This window comes from Balaenoptera borealis (assembly GCF_965194805.1).
Source record: "Balaenoptera borealis genome assembly, chromosome: 20".
NCBI lineage: Eukaryota > Metazoa > Chordata > Mammalia > Artiodactyla > Balaenopteridae > Balaenoptera > Balaenoptera borealis.
The window spans coordinates 52,462,125-52,475,574 of NC_138879.1; the positions used below are offsets into that span (position 1 = coordinate 52,462,125).

The 13,450-nt window shown below is 58.2% G+C and overlaps 3 protein-coding genes across 12 annotated transcripts; all 3 read right to left on the reverse strand.

Moving 5' to 3' along the window:
• Nucleotides 1-93: 93 nt before the first annotated feature.
• SAT2 (spermidine/spermine N1-acetyltransferase family member 2) lies at nt 94-2,750 on the reverse strand. Of its 6 annotated transcripts, none has more exons than XM_082372491.1 (7): nt 2,566-2,750; nt 1,393-1,544; nt 1,209-1,260; nt 989-1,072; nt 788-889; nt 605-645; nt 94-471 (listed from the first exon to the last, which is right to left on the reverse strand). In XM_082372491.1, exons 1-7 carry the CDS (start codon nt 2,630-2,632, stop codon nt 304-306), a joined length of 666 nt encoding a protein of 221 aa, XP_082228617.1. In that variant the 5' UTR covers nt 2,633-2,750; the 3' UTR covers nt 94-303. The 6 variants fall into 6 exon arrangements, with proteins under 6 accessions (XP_082228617.1, XP_082228619.1, XP_082228618.1 ...); XM_082372493.1 differs by having other exon boundaries at nt 1,431-1,544; nt 2,566-2,737; XM_082372492.1 differs by lacking the exon at nt 989-1,072.
• An 83-nt stretch (nt 2,751-2,833) lies between these two features.
• Nucleotides 2,834-9,781, reverse strand: LOC309618554 (fibroblast growth factor 11-like). Of its 4 annotated transcripts, none has more exons than XM_082372485.1 (5): nt 6,894-7,581; nt 5,845-5,955; nt 5,537-5,640; nt 4,717-4,831; nt 2,834-4,449 (listed from the first exon to the last, which is right to left on the reverse strand). In XM_082372485.1, exons 1-4 carry the CDS (start codon nt 7,276-7,278, stop codon nt 4,784-4,786), a joined length of 648 nt encoding a protein of 215 aa, XP_082228611.1. In that variant the 5' UTR covers nt 7,279-7,581; the 3' UTR covers nt 2,834-4,449; nt 4,717-4,783. The 4 variants fall into 4 exon arrangements, with proteins under 4 accessions (XP_082228611.1, XP_082228610.1, XP_082228612.1 ...); XM_082372484.1 differs by having other exon boundaries at nt 4,717-4,915; nt 6,894-7,578; XM_082372486.1 differs by lacking the exon at nt 6,894-7,581 and adding an exon at nt 7,612-9,781 and having other exon boundaries at nt 4,717-5,640.
• Nucleotides 9,782-9,914: 133 nt separating this feature from the next.
• Nucleotides 9,915-13,321, reverse strand: LOC309618529 (transmembrane protein 102). Of its 2 annotated transcripts, XM_082372427.1 has the most exons (3): nt 11,908-13,265; nt 11,356-11,712; nt 9,915-11,254 (listed from the first exon to the last, which is right to left on the reverse strand). In XM_082372427.1, the coding sequence occupies exons 2-3, from the start codon at nt 11,567-11,569 to the stop codon at nt 9,933-9,935; spliced, it is 1,536 nt and encodes a 511-aa protein (XP_082228553.1). In that variant the 5' UTR covers nt 11,570-11,712; nt 11,908-13,265; the 3' UTR covers nt 9,915-9,932. The 2 variants fall into 2 exon arrangements, with proteins under 2 accessions (XP_082228553.1, XP_082228552.1); XM_082372426.1 differs by having other exon boundaries at nt 11,356-13,321.
• Between the last annotated feature and the right edge of the window lie 129 nt (nt 13,322-13,450).

The following is a 13,450-nucleotide window of genomic DNA, read 5'->3' on the forward strand; positions in this document are numbered from 1 at the left end:
GGAGCAATATCCACTGACCAGAAAACACTGAGGAAGGGTCGTAATAGCTGAAGCTTGTCACATCCTCAATTCCTCCACCCAACACCACATCAACACATGGGAATTCTCATTTATTTTTCACCCTTAACAAGGAAGTGGGAAGGCTTGCCTCTTCCTCACCTCTGTTCTTTCCATCTGGGAATATTCACCTCCAACCCTCCTTCCCTTCCTTCCGGAAGGCCTTGGTCAGTGGAGACAGTCTCTGAGGACTGCTTGAGCTGGTGGGGATGAAGAAGCTGAAATGGAGATCCCCAAGGGATGGCGTCACTTTCCTGCCAACTCCCTCATCGCCTCTCCTTCAAAGCGAAAGCAGTGCCAACCTTCAGCTTCCGTCAGATCTTGGGCTCCTAGGGTCTTATACAAGTCCATAGCCCCCTTGTTCCAGTCTAGGACTGCCAGGCGGAACTGGGAGCAGCCCTTATCCAGGGCCACCTGTGGGAGAAGACACCACTCACTTTCCTGGGTCAAAAAGGAAAAGACTTTCTCGCCCTCCATTCAACCCAGGTGCCTCCCATACAGCTTTGCTTTGCCAGGGCCCAGCTTGTAGCTCCATCCCTCTCCTCACCTCAGCCACTTTTTTGATTATTTTGGAGCCAATCCCCTGACCTGATGTGGGGAGAAAAAGACAAAAAGAGAGATTGTCTGAGTTGAAGGGGATCAGAAAAGACCATAGGCTAGGATTAAGAGGCAAGGGATGGTGGTCCAGTCTATGGGTTGCTTTTCTCCCAGCCTGGCCTCTGCCCAGTACCCCGATACTCTGGCTTCACGTAGATGTCTTCCAGATAAATGTTTCGTCCCTTCCATGTGCTGTAGATGAAGTAGTATAGCCCATAGCCCACCACACAGGGCCCTGAGAGAGAAAAAAAGAAGGGTCAGGCCGCTGGGCACCTGGGGGAGAGACCTTTGAGGCTGACTGGAGAGGGCACCTCTGAGATAGGGGTGCTCTTACCCTGTGGCTCCCAGGGGACAGGAAGAATCTCTGCTACCAAACAGTGATAGAAAGGATTCTCTCCAAAGCCATCTGCTCTCAGGGCTGCAGAGATCGGAGTTGTGACAAAGAGATAGAGACAGAAGGCCTGGGTGTGTGCCCAGTCTGGAGTTACTGCCTGGGGAACCCATCCGTTACTTCCACCCCAGCCTCCGTCAGGACTCAGGTGTTGGGCCCGTACCTTCTTCACTGATCTTCACCTGGTCTGAGAGTTTCTCGTACTCAGCGAGTTCCTACAGCGTGCGGACAGAGGCTAGATTAAGGCAGGAGGGCCTCGCTGCTCCCAGAGCAGGAGCCCTGGGCGCGCTCCTCCCTCTGCTCCCACCTCCTCCTTCCCGCCCCCACTCCAGCAGCGCCGCTCTGACCCCCTCTGGGACCCCGGTTTCCGGCCTGCAGCCCTCACCCGAATCAGCCTCAGGATATTTCCACAGTCTCCCTCCTTGGCTTCTCGGATCAGCACGGAAGCCATCCCGATCTCCACCGTCTGGGACCGAAGTCCAGGATCCCCACTTCCGTTCTGCAGGACCGGGCGAAGAGCAACGGGGACCCTTTAAGGGGCCTCCAAATTCGGATTCCGGAAAGCCGGGGGAGTGGTTCGGAGCGAGGTGGTGGGGGCGCCGCGGGCTGGGAAGCAGAAGCCCGATTCCGGCTGCCGCGAGGCCGAGAGAGTGGTGGGACTAGCGGTCCTCACGGCCTGGTAGCCCCTAATTTCGGGCCCCGCCAGCGCGCACCTGCCAGCCAATCAGCTTGCAGAGCAGGCATGTCCCCGCCCACCCGCCCCGCCCCGCCCCGCCCCCCCACCCTCCAGCTCTGCCCCTATGGCCGGGTATCTTGACCGCACTCCCCGCAGGGGTCAAGGCTGGACTGCCGAGGCTTCCTCGTTGTTGTTATCTGGGTGTTCCAGCCTCCGTTGGAGAAACCCCACGGCTCGAAAGATACCTCCTTCTTTAACTGAAGTGTGCAGTGATTACCTGCTCTACCCTTCACCCCAACTCACCCATTCCAGCCCATCCAGACTCGGGGTGAGCCCCAAGACCTCCAGCTCTTGCCTACTGGCTCAAAGTGTTACTTCTCTTGGGGGCATTTGTATTTTAAGATGGGTCAGGGAGAGGGTGATGAATTTCTACTGGTAAATGGTTAGGCCTTGTAGTAGACGGCTAAGAGAAGATAATGGGGGGAAGGGACCAGGACTCTTAGTATCCACTGAATCACACTCAGAGACAACACCTCCCTATGCAGCAAGCCTCAGAGGCCTTGGAAAATACTGAGGGAGGAGCTCAGAGCAGATACCAGGCACTGTGCCTGTATCATCTCGATTCATCCTCATTCACAGTAGCTCCGGAAAGTAGGTATTTTTTCACATTTTGCAGACAAGGACACTAAAGAACACAGGTGGGGTGACTTGCCCACAGTCACCCAGCTAGTATTTGGGATTCCATGTCTCAGCTCTAGGCCTTACGGAGGATGCTACTTGGGGATCCGGGCATGACTGTTTCTAGATCTCATGTTTACCTTACCCCTTTGAGGCCCAGACTTACCCGGGGGGAACGGCGCCCCCAACGCCCCCAGCAGCAGCAGCAGCAGCAGCAGCGCCCCTGGTGTCATAGCCCGCCCGCGTCGCTCAGTGAGTCCGCTTGGGTGAGCCGCCAGGACAGCCAGCGCAGGGGAAGTGACGAGGCGCCCAGGAATGTGCACCTGTTATTGGGGGGCAGCCCAGCCCACCCGCCCCGCCCCACCCCTGGGACTTGATCCCTCCCCAAGCAACTGCCAAAGCCTGCTACCCGCAGATGGCAGACAACACTTCAATTGTATAAATCGTCTTTAATTGAGAAAGCATGGAGTGGAGACCGGTCCCCTGGGAGCAGAGCCTTTTTGGGTACCTGACATCCAGCTGAGGTAAAGCAAGTTCTATTCAGTTAGAAGCTGGAGGGGTGTGTGAGGTCTAGAGACCAAGAGGCCCTCACCCTCCTTGGCCTGACCCGTAGGGGACAAGGGTGGGACTTATTGCTGAATTGGGGTCTCCTCATTTGGGGGGGGTCAAAGCTATGTCCCATTTGTCTTTTTTATTCTAGACCCATTACCCTAAAGACCTCAGCTTTAAAGGGGACCTGGAAGGAATTCCTGCTGAGGTAGCTAAGTGTTCATGTCCCCCCAACCCAGGCACAGGTCCAGTCATGCCATAGTTCTGGCCCCTTCCCCATCCTAGCTGCCCTTCTATGAGCCAGGGATTCCTTCCAAAATTCCTCTGCCCTTCCTCAGCCTCTGTTCCCTGGCAGGACCCCAGCTGAGTTGCAGGAGCTAGAAACTGCATGTAAAAAAGAAGGTTAGCATTCTATAGAAAGAATAAGATTTTTGGAAAATTGTCTAGGGAAAACAAGAAGTGGTTCTTGATCCATCCAGAACTTAGTTCTTTGTGAATCATAGCTGGGTCCTTTCCAGAGCTCCTGCTTAACAGGTATCACTAGAGAAGGTGGGAGCGTGGGTCTAGAACTCTTACTCTAGAGCAATAACATGGCTATATAGGCTCTAGTTCCATCCTAGAGGGAAGGGCTGAGAGTCGTGGTCTATGTCCTAGAGCTGAGATTCAGAAGGAAGTATGGCTCCGTACGTGTCTAGAACATCACGCTCTAGAATTGGGTGTCTCTGGGGTAAGAAAGTTAAACCTGTGGTGATCTGAGACTGGCTCAATTCAGGCCAAGACCAACAGCTGGACAGGGCCCAAATCCAGCCTCTCTCCACTTGGAAACCAGGGGTCCATCTGGGTGAAGGACAGAAGCCTGATGGATCCAGAACAGAGCCTGGCAGCATGCCTGTGTTCCAGCACAGACCCTGAGTGCAGAAATGGCCCTGGCTGGGGTGCCTGGTGTTCCAGAACCTGTCTGGAACAAGGCAAAAGGTGGAGTAGGGAAAGAAGGAAACTAATCCTGAGCTCCAGTGGACCTATAAATCTATGGCTTGGTGGCCATGAAAAGGGCAAAGGGCTCCAGGAACTGGCTGAGCCCGGGGTGCGGAAGATTTATGCCCTGGTTTTGTCAGTTTTGGAACTCCCCGCGCCATCTCGGGAAAAGGCTTTGGAGGGTGTGAGTGTGGAAGGAAAGAAGTGATCAGCCAGGACCATTTTCAGACATCCCCCCTCTCTGACCCCTTTCCCGGGCCCAAGGATCTGAGGGTCTCAGCAGCCCCGGAAGTCACGGCCGGCCCCTAGGCTCCCTCTGGGTAGAGCACCTGGTGGGACCTGGCTGCTCAGGGCATGAGCGTGGCAGCAGGGGTGAGAGCAGGGCCAGAAGCAGGGCTGGGAGACAGGCTGTGGTGGTGGCGAGGGCAGGGAGCCTCCAGTCCGGGGACTGCATGGCAGGGGGCAGGGGGCCTGGAAGGGGAGGTCTCAGGGACACTGTGGAGAGAAGGCTCCCGGTACCCAGCCACTGTGAAGGGGAGAGAGAGGAGCAGGAAGGAGAGTTAGGCACCAAGAGAGCTCTGAAAGGGCTCCCTTCCCCTACAATCCTCCTCTGGGAACCCACAGGAGGAGAGCTTCCCAAACCTCCAAAGGCCAGAGCCTTCCTGGCTTGACCTGTCATAGCATGTGTCCTCTTAAAACACTTATAGCCCCTTAGCTGTGTGTCACTAAATGTCCCTGTCAAGGTCAATACCGTCCCATGTGGTCCACCTCTTCCCTGGGGGTCCATACTCACCCTCCAGGAGCTTGGGCACAAAGTGGGCGGCTGCCTTGGTCTTCTTGACTCGATTTCCCTTCATGACTCAGCCCTCCTTGTCCAGGCCCAGGTACCAGGACCGGCCAGAACGACGCTGGCGATAGAGAGCAGAGGCGTACAGGACATAGTAATTCTCAGAGACGCACTCCTTAAAGCGACACTCAGCTGTGAAATGTGGCTGAGGAGACAAAGACCCAGAAAGGCACACACAGACAGAAAGACAAAAAGACACATCACTGAACAGAAGGGAGCCCTGGGAAGAACAAGGCAGGATATAATCCATACGTTTGAGACTGGGAGAGCCAACTTCTGAGCCCACGCAGGAACTGGGAGAAAGGGAGGATGAGGAAGAGTCTGGTGGCCCCCGAGGGCCAGGAACTAGACTTCTGGGGGCCTGGAATAAGAAGATAACTTCTCTCTGCTCTACTCCCAACCTCTCACCATCCAGGGGACCTGGAGAGAATTTCTGCTTGGAGGAGTTCCTGAATCCTTCCCCAGTATCCTGAATGACTCTGGGGAAGTGAGTAATAATGAGGTCTAGAGGAGGTTGGAGAAGACACAGGGGTTCTAAAAGGTTGAAAGAGTTGGACATTCAAAGAGCCTGGGGGTGTTTAGGAGGCTATTGGAGGAGAAGGGATTGGAGGGACCCTAGAGGAGGTGCTTGGGAGCGGGCAGTGAGGACAGGGTGTCGGCAAGAGCTGGAGGGAGAGGAGGCCCTGAGCTGCAAAATATCTGTAGTTGGGAAGGCTGTAGCTAGGGGAGTCCCCTGACTCCAGGCCACTCTGCCCCCTTGTCTCACCGAGCTGTAGAGCGGCCCCTCAGCGTTCATGGCCATGTAGTGACCCAGCTTGGCACTCTGGATGGTGACTACACGGAGCCCCACAGGGATCAGGTTGAAGTGGGCTGGGGGTGGAGAGAAGAGGTATCAGTACCCCAAGCCTCCAATCCCCATCTGAGCCCCCCCTCAATTCTGGTCCCAGTTCTACTTCTTCCTTTGCGGGGTCAAAGAGCCAGACTGAAAACAACAGAACCTGAAGCCACAATAGGATTGTCATCTCCTATGCCTGCTCTCCCCCTTCCCACCCAGCAGCTGGCTTCCCCTCTCACTGAAAGAGCTGGTGTCCTCTGGGGTGCCCTGGATACTCCCGTCGGGATTCGCCTGGAGGTAGAAACCCTGGCAGCAGAACAGTTTGGTGACGATGCCTTTGAGCTGAGGCTCTGGAGAAAGAGACATTCATCTTGGAACATGACATCTCTGTTCCCAGAAACATTGCTACACTTGGCGGGATCAGAGGAGAGAAAGAAAGGAGGATGGAGGGAAGGAAGAGGGTCCCAGGGCCCCAGCTCCCTGACCCTCTAAGCAAGGTCTCTCCCACCTCTCTTTGACTCCAGAGGAAGCTGGGGTGTGGGTCCCTTCTGCTTCCTCTAACCAGCTTTCAGTTTAATTGATTGAAATTTATTTAAAGGCTTAATTCCTACTCTACAGCTCAACCAGAATGGGGGGAGGGGAGAAGAAGGTAGAGGAAGGGGAGAGATACATGGAAAGGCAGAGGACAAAGGGAGACAGGCAGAGCTGCTGAAGCGGCAGTGTGTTTGCGAATGTGGGGGGCAGTAAGGTGACCCCAGGGTAGGGGCGCCCCCTCAGGAGTGGGGGTGGGACTGGGCCTGACGCTGACTCAGCACCTGCTGCTGCGGCTGCCGCTCGCTTCTCGCGGGCCTCGCCTTGGCCCAGCGCCGGCCTGTCTGACACTGACCCATCTGTCTGTCTGTCTGTCTGTCAGTCTGCTGGCTCGCGGGGGCCCAGCCCTCCCTGAGGCTCAGCCTCTCCCCTTCAGCCAGGTAACCCGCCTGGGATGGGGGATATTCGGTAGCAAACCAAGGAAATGGGGGAGGGGGCCAGGGAGCTGGTGAGGCAGGCTGACTCACGTGGGGGCTGGGTCCCACTCAAAGGGTGGGCTGCGGACCGTACCACTGCGGAGGGCCGGCGGCGGGGGGAGGAGGACGCCAGCGGGGGGCGGGGGGGTCTCCCCCTAGGGGAGCTGGGAGCGGGCGGGAGCGAGGCCAGAGGGACTTCCCGCCTGTCGCACCTGGACGGGGACCACACGCTAACCCTCACAACTCTCCTCCCCCGGCGCTTGCGGCCGAGTTCCCGGTACCCCCTCGTAGATGGTACGACCCCCAGTCTCCGTGCGGGTATCCAGCCGTGTAGTGTGTCTGAGTTGCTCGCGGCAGAGGGTCCCCTGAGCCCGTGGGACCCGATTTCGGAGTCGCGTAGGCGGTCATGGGGGAGTGCCCAGCTCCCTTCTTGAAGTGCAGGTCACGGGAGGAGGGCGCACAGAGGGGCGGACTGGCGAGGTAGCTGCAAGGACACCCCGGGGAGAGCTGGGGAGATTGGTACCGAGCCAGGCAAGCTCGGCGAGGAGGAACGGAGCCAAGGCTCGGAGGAGCGGGAGAAGCGGGGCGGGGGCGGGGCTGCCGGAGCCGCAGAAACCCTCGGGGTGACCCAGGCGTCCGGAACCCCCAGGCCCCTCCGCTCGGCATTGAAAGAATCGCGAGAGACCGCACGTAGGCAGAGGACGGTGGGGGTGGGGACTCGTGTGTTGGGAGGGGGGGCGAGCGGGAGCTGCCAGGCTTCGGGGCACCAGGCTTAGCCCCTCAAGCCTTCCCCTTGCCCTCGAAAGCAAGGAGACTCGGGGTTATGGGCGAGAGAGAAGGGAAACTGAGGCATCGTCTGGCCGAGAGTTTGTGGTCCAGGTGCACCCCCTTTCACTTTCGGGGAGCCGCCGTCAGTCGGGCCCCGCTCTTCCGAGTCCCTGGCCTCAACCTTCCAGGCAGAGAGACCCCCGGCCCGGAGACCCCGCCCCAGCCACTCACCCGGGCAGCGGTCCGGCCGCGCGGGCCGCCCCCCGCACAGTCGCACCTTGGACAGCAGGATGAGGTGCTGCTTCTGGCAAAGGGACTTGGTGCCGCGGGGACACACGCGCCGCTGCGCTGACACGGGCCGGCTGCCCCCGGGCTCGCGGACCTCCCGCTTCTGCCGGATCAGGCTGCTGGCCGGTGCCGCCATGGCGCCCCGGGAGGAGACACCCCAAAACCGGCAGGCTCCCGGAGCGCGCTGGGACCCCCCCAGAGAAGCCCGCTAGCTCACCAGGACATGGTCTTGCCTCTCCGGTCCGACTCGCCGCCTCACCCACGGGACCTGAGGATAAGCCCTAGACGACCCCCACCCCAGGCACCAGCTCCCACCCTTGGGCCTCGTGCTAGCTTCGCCAGACCCAGCAGCCTATGTACCTCTCAGTTGACCCCACCCTCGACCTTTGCCCCCCACAGAAAACTCCCCCTTCTCTGATCTCCAGTGTCCCTGTCCCCCACTAACACTATCCCAAAGCCAAGACCCTCAAATTTTCCAGGATGTGGTTCCAATATCCCCAGGCACCTTTCCACCCTATTTCCGGGCCCTGCACTCCTGCCAAAGCCACTCTTGTAATTTTAAGGGTGTGGGTCCTTAGCTTTGGGGATATTAGCTCACCCCACCCCTGCTGGGGTGCTGCCAGTGTCTAGGAAGAACCCAACCTTGGTGTCTTTTCCTTTGCCACCCTCTAAGTGAAGAATCCCCCACTTTTTTTCACTGAAATCCCCAAAAAACTATGCCTTGAAATATCCAGACTGTCGCCAATCAGCAAGAAGAGGTTCCCAGACCCTGTCTCTGGACGATACCGGTTTTTACCAAGTCACCCCCATTTCTAGTGGCACAGGGTTCCAGCTGCTGAGCCCCTTTCCTCACCTTGTTACCCTCCACTCCTTTTGAAGTCACCTCCAAATCCGCCCTTCCTAGTGGTTACACCAGGTGGTTGTCTGGAGGGCCCTCTGTCACCTCGGAATAAGGAGCATAGGTTTTTGGCTTTTTTGTTTTTTTCTGGCAGCCCCTAATTTCCTCGGGGACAGCTGGTGCTGTTTAGATCCCACGCCCTCCAATCCAACCAGCCCCCCGAGAGAGGAGTGCACCCACGTTGTCACGGGTCCCCAAATGTGAACAGACCCGCTATAAGTCAGAGCGCATCAGAGCTTTCTGCGACAGGGCTTCCTTGTCCTCCCCGGGACTGCCTATAGCACCCCCTCTTCCTTCCCCGACGCCCCTCAACCTGTCCTGTCTTGTCGATCCGGGGACGGCTGGCGCTGGCTCTGGTTCCAGGCTCCTCCCTCCCTGTACCCCGCAAGCGGAGCTTCCCCCCACGCCCGGCTAGGCGTCCCGGACCCCAGGAAGGAGTGAGGGTGTCTCCGCAGAGCGCCCTGGTCTGGCGAAGTGAGCACTGGGCCTGGCGGCTGGACCAAGCGGAGCGGCGGCAGCGGCGGCAGCGGTAGCGGCTGTGGGAAGCTGAGGCGGCGGCGGCGACAGCAGCTCTCCCCTCCTCCGAGAGCCGGCCCGGGGGCGGGGCAGGGGGCGGAGACTCCGGGAAAGAGATGGGGGGGGTGAAGCTGGGCGGGCGGAACCCTGGGGTTCCTTGGAGGCAGGGAGTGGGGACGGTCTTAGAGACAGGTGGAGCCGAGACAAGGCCGCATGTCTCGCATGTCTCGGGGTTCAGAGGAGGAGGGACAAGGAGGCGACTCCACTGAATGGAACTCTGGATGGGGGGAGAGGTTGGGCTTAGATAGATGGAATGGCAGATGCCCCGAGAATGGAGAAAGGGACCCTACTGCCCGGGATGGAGGACAGAACTGGATGAGGAAGGTGGGGGGAATAACTGAAGAGATAGCGGTGGCGGTGAGGTCTAGCCTGGGGTGAAATCCGGCCTCCTTAATATCTCTGCTTTTGTGTGAGACAAATTGGTCAGTCCCTGGTCTCCATACCTTTCTCCTTTACACGTTTTTTCAGCAGATATGTTACCCCCATCCCTATTGACTCCTAAGGGAAAAGACCATAAGAACTGGCGGGAGATGGATGCCAGAGGCTGCACGGGAGCAGGAGGGGTGCTGGCCACAGATTTGGAAAGTGGAGAGGCCAGAATGGAACGACCTGTGCCAGGGATGCGGCGGGAGGAGGGTGGGAGGAAGCGGAGGAACCGGCGAGGAGGCCTTCTAGAACGGGTTCTTCGGGCCCAAGGCGCTCAGCCTGTCTCCCAGGTGAGGGGAGAGCAGTCCCCTCCACATCCCGCTGGCCAACAGAAGCACATTCCAGGTTAGTAGGAACAGCGTCTTTAATGGGCCCCGCCTCCCACGCCGGCTAAGCCGCCCCCCTTGCGTGCAGCCTTGGCCTCTTCCACAGCGGCTCGCAGGGCGCGGGCAGGGTCCCTGCGAAGCAGGGCCAACGCCCCGAGCAGCGAAGCGGCGCCGTCCCCCGCACCGAGCTTTTGGCCACTCAGAAAATAGTGGGGCAGCGTCCCGGCCTCGAGCACCCGGCCCAGCTCATCCAGCAGCCCGAGGCAGCAGGCGCCCGCATTCTCGGGTCGCGCCAGATAGAGCGCGGGCAGCCGCTCGCACGCCCAGTAGAGCAACGTCCGCAGGAGATAGGGCGCCGCGACCCTAGTCCCGGCCACCAGCGGGCGCAGCAGCGCCTGGGCCGCCGCGTGCGCTTGCAGCAGGGGAACGGGTATGCGCGTCTTGAGCGCCAGCTCTTGGCGGGCGAAGCAGAGCTGCCATCCGGAGGCGCCCGGCCGCTCTGTGCCGCCGCCGCCGGGCACCAGGTAGAAGGAAGACGACTCCGAGGCCAGCGGGCCGGCCCACGAGTGGCTCCGAGCCTCCTGGGGCCAGCCGGCCACGGACACCACGGGGATCAAGTCGAAAAGCAGGAGGCGGCGCGGGGGCCCAGGCGTAGCCAGGAGGATGGTGGTGACCCCCGCGTGGCGGGCTGCGTGGACCAAGCGCGGGGCACCCGGGACCGGAAACAGGGACTCAGCGACCGCAGCCAGCGAAGCAAAGAACCAGGCAGCCACCTGGGCGGGGCACAATGTGGGCCATGCCTCCCGAGCCTCCGACGGCTGTGGCACTGGGCTAACGTCGGCTGCTTTGGTGACGTCACCATTCGTTTTTTTCAGTGGTGAGGGAAAGTCAACATCGGTTACGTCTTGTTGAGGCAATTCTGGCACTGAAACATTACTAGGTGATTTTTCCAAAGACTCGTGTGCCTCAGGCTCAGTGACGTCACCGTGCAGCTGGTCCACGGAGATTTGCGGATCCTTGGGAGTTTGTTTGCTTTGGGCTGGGTGGATCGAATCACGTCCTCCTGGGACTGGGGGTCCTAGGCAATCCTGCCATGCCTCCCGGACCGAGGTTCCGCGTACTTGCTCTGGGAGGAAGAGCCATGCGTAACAGGATCCCACGTCCGGTTGCAGCTCCTGCCCAGTGCCATCTAGCGAAAGCACGGGCACCAGGAGGGTGAAGCTGGCGTCGTAGTGAGGTCCCCGAGCGTAGGGACCTAGAGGCGCAGGCCCCAGATCCAGGGAGCCCTCGCGAATCCCGCCACGAAGCAGCAAGAGCTCTGCCTGAGGAGGAAAGCGAAGGTCCCGGCGGTGAACGAGACCTAAGGAAAGAGAAGGGATCGTAAAGGCGTGATCCAGAGCCGGGGCGGGGTGAGGCGGAGCTGAGAGCTGCAAGTTCCCGAAGGCTGGGAGGGTTACTTACCAAGCAAAGAGAAAACAAAGTCCTTGGCCTGGAGGAGATCTGGTCCTGGCTTGGGACCTTCACTCCAGCTCTCCTGCACACCCAGCTCCTGGATCAGCTGGGTTAGTTCTTGCAGCTGCGCCCCAGAGCAGAAGTCGATGTCCGTGAGCGGCCGGGCTGGGGCTGGGGGCGGTGGGCCCCACCAGGGAGCACTCCCCCAGACCGCGGAAGCCATATGGCTCTGTCGTTTGGGGGCTAGGAAATACACAGACGGGAGGAAGCCCAGACGGGCCGTTCCTTTTGCTGCGGAAAACTGGCCCCCGTTCTTTTCTCTTCCAGAGGCCAAGAGGGTTCCCAAGGCACAGTCCGCCAATGGGTCTGCAGACGAAGGGCCCTAAATTTAGTCTTGAAAGGGAACAAATAAACACCTCCTCCGTCCTTGCCCTTTTCTCATATGCTGGTCCCCGCCCCCATGGAACGGTTCACCTGACTCAGCAGGTAGAAAGTAGCTGTTTGGCCCCTCCTAAGGAATGCAGTAGCCTCCTTCGCTGCCCCTTGTCTACGTCCCCTTACCTCTTTTTCAGAAGAGGCTAGTGGTTTACGGCTTCCCTCTTAGGGGTAGCTACAAAGGCTGGGAAGAGAATGGATAGGAAGATTCAACAGGTAACTTCTTCCTGCTGCCTGCAAGGCCACGCCCCTAAATTATAACCACGCCCCTTTCTGGAGGCTGTCGGGGTGGTTCCGGACCAGCCCGGCCTCCAGTCAGAGTTCAGTCCATCCTTTCGCTCTGCAGAGATCTCGCGGCTATCCTGGGAGTTGTAGTTTGTCTTCAAAACTACCAGGGCGTTGGGGCCACGCCGCCACATCCTTTCCGGTTCCGTTCAAGTAGTGCCTGATGGAAGTTGTAGTTTCTATGCAGATAAACTATTCTGTGTCTTTACAAGGCCAGGTCAACCGCACAAACACTCCTTGGGGTTAAAACAGAGGCCTAATAGGATGGATCTGAATAGCAAACAATAATAATGAGGGACATACACTAGGGCATGCGGAGAAATAGGGGACTCTACATCTCACTTGGGAGTAGAGGAGCCCTGGTCATTTAAATCTAGAAGGGTTCTTGCATGCAATTATAACTTCATTTTAGAGGTGAGACTGCAAGCCTAGAAAGGTTGCACATGACTTGTCCAAGGTCAGAGCTGAGCCAGAGAGGTGTTGGAAATGGGCTCTCCCGCTGGGACGTATCTCCTTGGAATCGGTGGTGGTGATGTTAGACAAGAACACACCGATAGTGTGCCTGTAGTGACCCAGGGATGGACATCTGACTCAGGGAAGGGACATATTAGTGTTGCCCACCTCAGACACACAAGTGGTGGCAGGGAAAACACTTTGCAATCTCGCAGCTTATGTGTGTATACAGAAGAGTTATCAGGACTGAAAATCAAGTCCAGAGGAAACTCCAGCTGGGCTAGGGCAGGGCAATGAGAAATTATGAGGGGAAGGAAATTGCTTTCAGCGGCCAGTGCTATCATGGACACAGCTTAAGTCCAGGCTGAAACTAGGAGCCAGAATAATAGGACAGAAAGATAGGACACCAGAGACACGCTCACAGATTAGACCAATGCATGCTGGACCAGGAATTCTTACATTCCTTTTTCCCAGGGGTCTGTCTCCACAGTGAACTAGGCCTAAGTCCATGGGCAAGAAAATTAAGTGGAGACACCTCGAGAAAATTAGAGGCCTATGAAGGAGGGCACCGTCAGAATCCAAGGCTCAATTTGGGGAGCCTAAAACACAAGGTTTCCTAGTCACTGACCAAGAGAGGTCTTCTCCCTCAGTAACCACGAGCCCCAAACACAGCCCAGAACGGGGGAGGCAAGTTTGCATACCTCTGGTCGTGACCCAAGAGACCAGATCAGGAAAACTGAAGCCTGGGCTCTTTCTCACAGTCTGGGGAAATCAGGCGTTGGGTGTCCATGCCTACATCTTACCTCCTCCCCAGAGGGTGGCTTCTGAGCCACCCCAGAAAGAACTAAGTTCTCTGGGCTCTGGGGGAGCTTTAAGATGCTGGGGGTGGGTGACAGGGAAAGGAAAATTGCTCTAAACTCTAAAGCACTGC